The sequence below is a fragment of the Eucyclogobius newberryi genome, unplaced genomic scaffold (genome assembly GCF_026437365.1).
Source record: "Eucyclogobius newberryi isolate DKJ021-1_F unplaced genomic scaffold, fEucNew1.0.hap1 SCAF_6, whole genome shotgun sequence".
NCBI classification, from domain to species: domain Eukaryota; kingdom Metazoa; phylum Chordata; class Actinopteri; order Gobiiformes; family Gobiidae; genus Eucyclogobius; species Eucyclogobius newberryi.
This window is the reverse complement of record NW_027316278.1, coordinates 17,414,135-17,424,775: the sequence shown is the minus strand read 5'-3', so window position 1 is coordinate 17,424,775 and position 10,641 is coordinate 17,414,135. Positions and strand designations below refer to the sequence as shown.

Below are 10,641 nucleotides of genomic sequence, written 5' to 3'. Positions count from 1 at the left end.
TACTGTGGTCTGTGACATAATATACTTTTTGTCTGATATTTCAAAAAGGCATGCTAGGAGAGGATTTTGGAGATTGTAGTCACTGTATGACATAATATGACTTTGTTCTTACTGTATTTTCTTGTGTAGTGTTGCTAAAATTCTAGGTTTTAGTATCACGTGACTTCGCGTTGGGAGGATTTGGGAGACCGTATTTTGACCTCACTGGGGACTTCTCATTAGTTTCCAAACAGAGGAGGAAGATGGCCCGATATCACAACTTGGTGTGGAAAGAGTTTATTCTAAATTCAGAGGCGGAAACACGTCAGGGCCTAAAAAAGGAAGTAGGAGGTGAAACCGAGACCGCAGCACTGCCGGATGCCACAGTGGAACTTGAACCAAATTACTCTACAGTGACAGGGCAGGAGGAGGGACTGCCCAGTCTGTGGTGAAATGAACTGTGTTTGTGTAATTGTTCATTGTATTTTCATTTCTTTTGACACTGGTGAATTTAATTTTCTTGCATTCTTCTGTTTATATCTGAATGGTTGAAGTAAAAGCATCTGTTATTTGTTTGTCCTTGATTTAACTCCTTTCTAAACTTTGGACTTTTGTGCACGAGGCCTACCTGTCAGGTCTGCAGAGAATGCTCTGGATCCACTTTTCAACCGTACTTTTCAGACGTTATGGGTCGTTATACGGGTGGGTCAGACTCAGAGTACCCCCTAGGAGGAAATATTGGTTTCTAACCAGCAACTATCCTCTGGGATGGCCCTGTATCAATACCCCAGATGTCTGTAAAAGGCTGGCTTTTCATGAGTGACTTTGATGTTGGGATGATCAATCTTTAGTTGGTGGTTGCATTGACCCTAGTTTAGTGTCTCATCAGTGGGGCAGGCAGGAGTAGGTAACAGAGGTTTTTGTTCCTTTGGTGGTTAAGCCAGCATCGGTAAACCCCTGTGTGGCCTCCCCATGAACTCTGGGAGATCATTGATCACATTGTCCGGCATCCTCTTTGTTTGCTCTCTCGCATTAACAGTCAAACCATCATACAAACAAAACAACTTACCAATGAACAAACGCCCTGTCTGGAAGTATTGGAGCACTGCTCTTGACCTTGTTTTACCCATTTTATTTGCCTCATGGAATTATGTTTTTTTAACCAATTTGCAACAATAGCATGACGCCAAGTAGGAGCACATTCTTCCAAATCCACCTACTGAATCCATCAGTGCATCATTGAAATGCCAAGATTTGTGCATCCAAATACACATTGCATTTTTTTCTTTATATCTAGGAGATAACCTGCCAAAACAGCTGGGTTTGCCGCTCAGCATCCATGAACGTGTTTATTTTTATTCCAAATGTCGAGAGAGTTGAAGTATAACGATTAAGGAAAAACTGACAGCTGTAGTTTCACTGCAGTATATTGAATTCTTAAAAAAAAAAATGATCTCCTCCCCCGGTGATATAGAAACAAGTTTAATAATTCTTAATTTATTCAAACTCACATTAATTAAGGTGGAATTTGTATAATCAATTCAATTGCCTGAACGGCACATGCAACTCTTCATCCTTATTTTCTTCCTGCTGCTAAGCAATTGTATGCAAGAGTTTTCACAGGAGAATTCATGATGCGCATCACACTTCACTGCTTGTCTTTCACAGTGACACCCTCATTGTTTAGAGGATGGACAGTTATCCATAATGTACTGTACTATATATACTGTATACAACCTGAATAATATAAAAAGTAAAAAAAATACTCCAAAAAGTTTGTGCACTACAGCTAAGGGAATATTGCTTTGGCAAATAATTGACAAAGTACTTTTTTACTATCTGTAAAAAGATGGTTAAGCTGGTGGACATGCCTTTAAAAACGTTAACTGGATAATTTGACCAATGAACTGCAATTAGAGTGATATTGTAATATATATTTATGTATGAAATTATAGGAGCTCTGTGTATGCAAATAGATTATAGATAATGCAACTGTAAATGTGAAACAAACAAAAAGTAAAGTACAATGGTTGAAATATCTTAATATCTGATTTGGTAAAATAAGTAAACACTAAATTAATGTTACCAAATGTACACTATGGCCTTTCACTTTTTAAAACGAGCTGTTCCATGGAATCTCCATAAGCAAAGCAGCTGGATGCAACAATCAAGATCTGATAGTGAGCCATTGACAAGCACTGCTCCGGCCCCGCTCACTGTCAAGGAAATAAAACTGTAACAGGTAGGTTCCAACTTTCCAACCACAGACAAACCAGCGGCTCCCCAAAGGAATAACACAAATACTAACCCTAGAGCTCATTTGCATCCATAAAACTGGCACATGCACAGCTGTTTCTAGAAATGCACCAGTGAACATGTGCTTAAGATAAGATATTCCTTTATTGTCCCACATGGGGAAATTTCATGCTTCTTCTTTAAGGTAAATACAGTCAGTTGTCCAACAGTATTGGTCAAATTAATTTTTAATTTAGTTAATAATAGTTAAGTTTGGAGTAAATATGCTCTTCTACTTCTATTTATATCATTGATGTATAAATCTACTTCACATATATTTTGGCACATAATTCAAAATCATAAGTTATATCCCCATTTACGTGCCATGTACAGACACTGGAGGAGACGTGAGTTTCTATAACACACTTTTTTATTTTAATAATGTGAAAGTGTCTAAATGAGTAATAAGAGCATTGTTGTGGTTGTAGTAGCATAGCAGTATCTTGTAATTCACCCACCTATACAACCGGACTTGATTTGGCCTGAAATGAAATGTATCATCTGCTCCAGCACAGATTTTTGACTTGTTTCGCATTCTTTTGCAGGCTCATGCGGAAGGAGCAGGATGGCCCTGGTTGTGTTGTGACTGCCAGTGAAGAGACACACAGAGGCTGGCCCTGTCTGTGGTAATGAGACACACAAGATCACTGCTGCTCTATTTGTGCAAGCCCCCTAAACACCGAGCATGAATCAGGCTTATTCTCCCACACACTCTGTTTACACGCCTTCATTGAGGTACTATTCATTTCTCAAGTATCCCAGCGCTGACCGTTCATTCAGCTTTTTCTCTGCTAGTTATATGTGATCATGTTGTGTCAAAGTTATTTCTAGAAGACAGTTACAAATGGGGAACTTTCGTATCTAAGAATAACTATCTATATGGTAAATTGTCTAAAAAAAAGTGATCCATGACACGCTGTCCTCACTGTCATCTGCGTGAACGTCTGTGGCTTCCGATCACTTTTCCACTACTACTTCACCCGGAACACTCATGCCCAAATACAGAAAAAAGGGCGGAGCCGGACACTGCCTTATTTGGAGTTTCCACTAAAGCGGTCAACTTGGGTTCCAAGGTTTTACACAGATCATGCACTATTTACAAACGCTCAAGTTTGCGTTATGTTTACAACGCGGTGTAACCATGTGATTCAAGTTGACTCAAGATCTAAAGTGCATTTAAACTGAAATAAGTGGGCCTATTTGCTTAATGAAACAATTGCAGCAACTTGCGTTTATCTACAAGCTCGCTCAAAATGTTCACCGTGTACCTGATAATCCAGCAAAGTTTCCTCAGTGACATAGATAACCGTGTTTCCCGCAAGGACAAGAGCACAAAACAAAACAATCACAACTGATGCCACCGCAGCTTTTGTCTCAACTGTGTAACCTATCTGTCTCCCGGAGCCTTTACCTTCCACAGTAGTTTCCACCAACTAAACTGACGCTCGCGGAGGACCTGGCTCGCGGGCTGCTCTGTCCATATATGGTCATCTACGTCACGCAAACGTTCCATCCCCCTATTTAATACGGCCCGACTGGAGTCCCCCATCCAGCGCCAATAGAGCAAGTAGAGCCGCTCTTGTGCAACCAACACCACCACCTCCTCCTTCATTGATTCACTGACTTCATATTCTTCCCACAAGCAGCCCATAAGCCTCCACTCTGATCACTTTCATAACAACTACAGCTTGTGCGCGCGCGAGAGAGGAGGCACCGGCGTGACCACAGTCGCGACTCGTTCTACTCCGGCGCGGGATACTTTTTGGATGCCGGCGTTGTACCTGCGCCTTTACGCTTCATCATCACCTTGACTTTTTTGAGCCGGATCCTTGCGCGCGCTGTCCCTACTATAAATGTGGGACTCTATATAACTGCTATGACAGGGAAACTAGCGGAGAAGCTCCCTCTTACCATGAGCAGTTTAATTAACACCATCCCTGACAGCCTTTATCCCGAAGAGGACATCCCGACGTCTATGAATATTTTCACCAGTTCGGAATCTATAAACCACTACTCCCAGATGAACACAGGTAAGCGTTTTTGATTTGACGGGATGAACTTGTGTTGGGGGGAAAGTGTGTGAAAAGTGCGCGCGTAAAGGCGGGCAACAGTTGTCTGAGCGTCTGGAGCACCTGTTTGCGCTCCGCGGTGGCAGTGCGCACGAAGCCGACGCACGTTTACAAGACTTAATTGGGACCTATATGCCATTGCACATTTGGGTAAAGCCTGAGTAGGATTTTAGGAGAATTAATTGGCTGCTGTGCGCTTCCTCACGTCCGCGGACGAGCCTCAAATGCCAGGGTTTCAAACTAGACAAAAGGCTCATATTCAATTGAAACGCGTAATTGATGTCATTATACCAAGCCACTGTTTGTGCGTGTAATTCATTTTAATAAACAAAAAGAGCTGTGTTGAAGACATAAAAATCATTATCTCGAACTTTGTTTTTTTCCCTTTTAAACCTGGTGTTACAGGTGTGTGTGTGTGTGAGTGTACAAATACGCAAACAAAAATAACAATATCAATAATTTGCTATGCGCTAAATTTGTCTGGGCATTTTCATTCATTCACAACACTTGAATATGTCATACACTTAGTTTCAGGTGGGCGTGTGTGGCAGTTTTCCCCAATGTGGACACAGTTTACGCGCCGGGCCCTTGTACCTTTTATTTATAGGCCCCCGTTATGTTTAAGTGTAGTTTTTGCCCACACTTAGAGCGGTTATTTGTGCTAATTTCCAGGATCTATGTGACTCGTTGTTTCTGCTCATTGTGGGAGATTGACATTAAATCAATACAATCCCACCTTCAAAGGTGATGGGTCAATGTTTCACCAAATAAATGCGTGATCATTAAAGCTTCCACGCGGTCAAGGGTTTAGCGCACTTCAAAGTCAACTGTTTTTTTTTTTTTTTAAAGAGATAGTGAATTACAAATAATTCTTTGAAAAATAAATCTCTGTCAGCTATACCTGCACCTGCGTAAAAGAAGAAAAAAGACACTCTATTTAAAAAGGTAAAACAACATAATCAAAGTGTTAAAGTTACTAATATTTCAGAGAAATATTATCTGGTTAATGTGGACACAGTTAAAATACAGAGAAAATGTTTAATATTATTAGATATTCTTAATCCCTATGTTAATAAAAGTAAAATGTATTGAGAAATAAAAGGCATGTATTATTTTTTTTTTGACAGCTGACACACATGCTATATCTCTGTTAACGCCTTATGTTGCTTGAGATTTTCTAGAACAAGATATTCAAATAAACTCCAAAGCCACATTATCATCTGGCAATTGTCCAATATGGCTTATTATCTTTATTGTCAATGCAGGCATATATATTTAGAACTAAATACTTGTGTTGTTCTAAGTGTGTTCAGTTTAATGCTAACATAATAAAGTGATATAAATGAAAATATGTTGTTAACGCCTCTTTTCCTGAACATTCAAATATATACATCTATTAACATTGAGCACATCTGCATTTAAGGGTTTTAAAGGCATCTCCCAAATATGTCAATTGTTAACATTGCTCTGGTGTGTGTTAGGCAAGAGCACAAATATACAGCTTTAAATGAATATGTTTGCAAAATTATTCTTAAGATCATTGTGCCACTTGTATTAAAAAACAACAACAACAAAACAGACCCATTTTTACACTAAAATGTATGCTCCAAAATTGGGTTTGAAATGGCCGCGCGTGATGGATGTGGCGTCTTCCCCCTAATCCTCGTTGCAATAAAGAAATCAGATCTCTCCATTTAGTTTGACTGCGCTCCTGAGGGACAATGACTGGATCAAAGGGGGTGTTTAGGTCTTGATTTATGAGAGCTTGTGGGATCTGAGAGAGAGACACACCACTGTCTCAGAGGCAACAGTCACTTACTTGACTCCAGGTCTGACAGCTCACACTTCTTCGTAAACTTTTGTGTGGATAAATATGCAGAAATGCGCTAGAACAGGATGTTTTAATTGAGGAAGCTCATAGGGAATTTAAAGTAAATTTCAGCCCTTTTTAACACATTTGAATCATAAAATTTTATTGAATTTTTGTATTTTTCTGTTCTTATTTTTAGACAATATCATGGACCTGGGCATGGGCAGTGAAAAGGGTTCCTCAGAAATCCAGTATGGCTCCAGCTTCCAGGCGAACCGCAGCGGGCAGACCGTGACCTACCTGGGGAAGTTTGCCTTTGACGCCCCTCCATCGGGCAGCATCGGCGGCTCAGGCTGGTGCTCTGATAATAACATAATCAGCCTGGTGAGCGCGGGGATCCTGGGTGTCTCTCCATCGCCTGGCACCGTCACCACCCAGACCTCGTCCTCCGCAGGCAGCATGGGTGGCCAGACATCAGACATGGAGCAGGTGTATGGTCCCCCGCTGCCTGCCTACTCCACCTGTAGTGATCTTTACCAGGACCAGGTGCCGTTCCACCACAGTCCGGCCACCAGCACCGCCCTGCCCTACCCCACAAATGACTACCATTCCAGCTCCAAAGCCTCTATGGACAGCAGCCTTTTCTCCATGATACCCGACTACAACCTTTTCCATCACCAGGGCGAAGTTGGGGTCATGGAACACAAGCCCTTCCAGACCATGGACCCTATCCGAGTCAACCCTCCACCCATCACGCCTCTAGAGACCATCCGGGCGTTCAAAGACAAGCAACAGATCCACCCTGGTTTCATGGGTGGGCAGCAGCACCCTCCCCAGCATCACCCACCACCCCAGACTCTCACCCTGAAACCCATACGGCCACGAAAGTACCCCAACCGCCCCAGTAAGACCCCCGTCCACGAGCGGCCCCATGCCTGCCCCGCGGAGAACTGTGACAGGCGTTTCTCTCGCTCTGATGAGTTGACACGGCACCTGCGGATCCACACCGGGCACAAACCTTTCCAGTGCCGGATATGCATGCGCTCCTTCAGCCGCAGCGACCACTTGACCACACACATCCGTACGCACACGGGAGAAAAGCCCTTCTCCTGTGAATTCTGTGGACGCAAGTTTGCAAGAAGTGATGAGAGAAAGCGACATGCAAAAGTTCACCTCAAACAGAAAGACAAGAAGCCAGCAGATAAGGGCAGTGGTGCGGCTGGCAGTCACAGTTCACCCCCCAGCTCTTGTGGAGGGCCCACGGTGGGAGCATCATGACCATTCTGGACTGTATCCGAATGCCTCACAAAGACACTTAGGACAGGAGGAGGTCTATAGGTGACTATTCCTCTCTTTTACACCTCTTCCTAATTTCTATTCATCCTTCTGTTTTTGAGATGGATGTTAGTTTGAGTCTGAGAAGAAAGGCCGACACACCTTTCGAGCTACTCAGAGCCGCAGCTACTGTAACACAGTGAAACTAAATAAGGCGCACTTCGTCCAATCTGCAGCGTATTTGTAAGTTTTGGAATGAACACACTTTTGTACAAAAAAAGGAAAAACATATTTTTTACTCAAAGAGTTCATTGTAGGAATAGAACTAGGCAAAATAACAGTGAAACTTATAGTTTACCGTTAACTTGTCTGAGATGTATCAAGCATTAATTTATTTAGGCTGTTTAAAAGTGCAATTGTTTATATTTGTGTACTGTTGTTGAACCTTTTAGTGGCACTTGACTGTCTGTTTGGTGTGTGGTGTATTTTTGAATGTTCTTTTCTCTAAGAATGTGCCAAAAATATTGTGGTAATTCAATTACACCTGGTAGACTTGTGTCACATAGTCAGTGATACCACCGGTTTGCTTCTTCTCAGATTTACTATTGGCTAAACATAACTTGATTTAGATTGAATGGGTCACATTTCTGTGGAGAACATGCAAACACATTTGTCATTTTGTGTCATACACACGTTTTTTTTATTTGACTTCAAGTAAAAATGTTCAAGTCTGATACGATTTACTGATATCTTCCATATTCTGTATTGTATGGCAACATATGCATAACACAGCATAAATTATAGATCTGATAATGCAGTCAGTTAGACTGAAGTCCTTATAAGATGGCACCAGTTATATACGTTCAAACCAGCTGTTTGTGAGATTGAAAGAAAAAAGGCCCTTATGGAATATAATATATCAGGTATATGGCTATTTACTAAACATAATTTATTTACCAAAATAAAAAAGTATGTTTACATTATAAATGACCTCAACTGATGTTTTGTAATTGAATTGCATGCAACTTGTTGAAGTTGCACTCAATATCTACTGTCAATATAAATTGAACCAAGCATTAATTTTGCATATATGTGTAAATACAGTGGTCTATAAAAACAAACTTTCACACGACACATTTCTACACAAAATCGTGTAGTGACTTAGCTGTTATAGGTCATACACACATTCTATAGCACTCCAAAGGTGCCAAATACATGTATTTTCTAACATAGAAAACAGCACATGCAGTTTGTCTATGCTTTAAATAGTTTGGGGCACTAATGTGTGTATTTTTAACAAATAAATGTATTTGTTTTTACTTTATGTTTTGTGTATCTCCATTTCATTACACCTTTTGCATTTTGTCCTCTTCATATGCCCACTGTCTTCCTACTGTTCCTTTATGTCTCTGAGTAAAAACATGTTGCAGGGAAAAAACATTATGTTTCACTTCTATTTCATTAGCATTTCCAGCATTCCGTGTTGATTTAAGGTTATCTTTAAACTATAAGATTATTTATAATTTCTCTCAGTCACATAAAGGCAACGAGCAGTAAAAATTGAATTATCTGTGCATCAAAACAAAAATGCATATATATATATATATATATATATATATATATATATGTATGTATGTATGTATGTATGCAGTATCTTGGCCCATGGCCCATGAATTTATACATAAAGACACTTCAATGTTGTAGCTGTAATAAAACAATAATACAATTTTAATTAAGTAGAATTATTGCGGTGGTCAGTATGAAGGTGAAGTTGAAACAACTGAGAACCCAAAGCAGTGCTTCTCCTCTTACTTCTGTTCTAGGCAACGATTCACTTTTTTTTGCAATAGAGATTTCTTAAAATATATAAATCTTTTGTGATACAATAGGTCTACATAATAATCAGAGCATTACAAACAAGATAAGATAAGATAAGAATGATGTTATCATTAATAAACAGCTATGCTACTAGTCATATTTCTAAATTCACAACATTATTCAGTACTTAATACAAATGTATATGTAAGTTAATTATTATTATTATTAATAATATAGAAAAGGAATAATATAGAAAAGGAAAAGTAAGTTGCAAACGGTAGCATCAGTAAGTAGAAAATAATGCACATAACAAATGTACATCTGTTGTGTTAAATTTACTTTAAATACAATGGACATTTACTACATTGTTGAATTTATTTGACTAAATGTTTTGCACTTGATGTGATACTTGCTAGTGAGAATGGATGTTTTTAATTATAGTTTATTGAGTTTGGTTTCTCAACAGAAAACTATGTTTATGTTCTTTGTGTTAAAGAAAGGCACAGACTACCAGACTATTTCCATGTCTAAATGAAGCCATATAATTACAACCTCTCAGTCTCAAAATGTCATCACTCATGGTCTCTGACTGATGTCACGTTTGTTTTGACGTTCTATGTTTTTTTTAATTTTCATTGAATTTGATTTCAGTCCTCATGTCACATAAATGCTTACGTTTTACATAAATATTGATTCATGACCGTGACAGATCACCTGTAATAACATTATTATTTCCTGTGAATAATATGTTTGTCTATTGTGCAGAGTGGGTAGCTAAAAACTCTGATATTGGAATTCATCCTTGTTCTGCTCATCCTTGGCTCTAAGCCAACATGAGCAGCCATCTTTGTGCCAAACTGGGTTGCAGGGTTGGCCGATCAAAAACAATATGTAATGAGGAGACCTCCACAGGAGCAACAAATCAGAAATGTGACCTCTGCCTGCTCACTGCTGAGGGCAGACTTCTGCTAATGTTTGTCTAACTGTTTGATTCAGTGTTGGCCTTGGGCAAGGCAATATACACGTACCCCAATAATGCCAGTTCAACAATTGGTTGTTGTGTAGACATCACAGCATTTGTGTCATCCTACAGACTGAAGGGTGGCTTCAGGGACCTCTTGTCTTTGCAGAAATGGATAGTGTTTAGAAGTCTTTGTTTTTTGTTGTGTTTCTATCTTTTTCATTACCGTATATCCTCATGTTTGCATGTGCACGGAAATGTTCCACAATGCTACCCTTACACACAGTGGGTAGCACTTGTTCTTTATTATGCATGAAAATAAAAGTCACATCTGATCTGAAGAAATACAACATGGACAATTCACACTGAGAGGTTTTCTTTTCTAAAAAACAAAACAAAAACAAAGTCTTGTTAAAATGTTGTAGATGTCTTGG

General features: G+C 39.7%; 1 protein-coding gene across 1 annotated transcript; it reads left to right on the top strand.

Annotated features, from left to right (window-relative positions):
• Positions 1–3,755: 3,755 nt before the first annotated feature.
• On the top strand, positions 3,756–9,032 carry egr3 (early growth response 3). Its single transcript, XM_072433300.1, has 2 exons — positions 3,756–4,304; positions 6,353–9,032. The coding sequence occupies exons 1-2, from the start codon at positions 4,151–4,153 to the stop codon at positions 7,429–7,431; spliced, it is 1,233 nt and encodes a 410-aa protein (XP_072289401.1). The 5' UTR covers positions 3,756–4,150; the 3' UTR covers positions 7,432–9,032.
• The last annotated feature ends 1,609 nt before the right edge of the window (positions 9,033–10,641 follow it).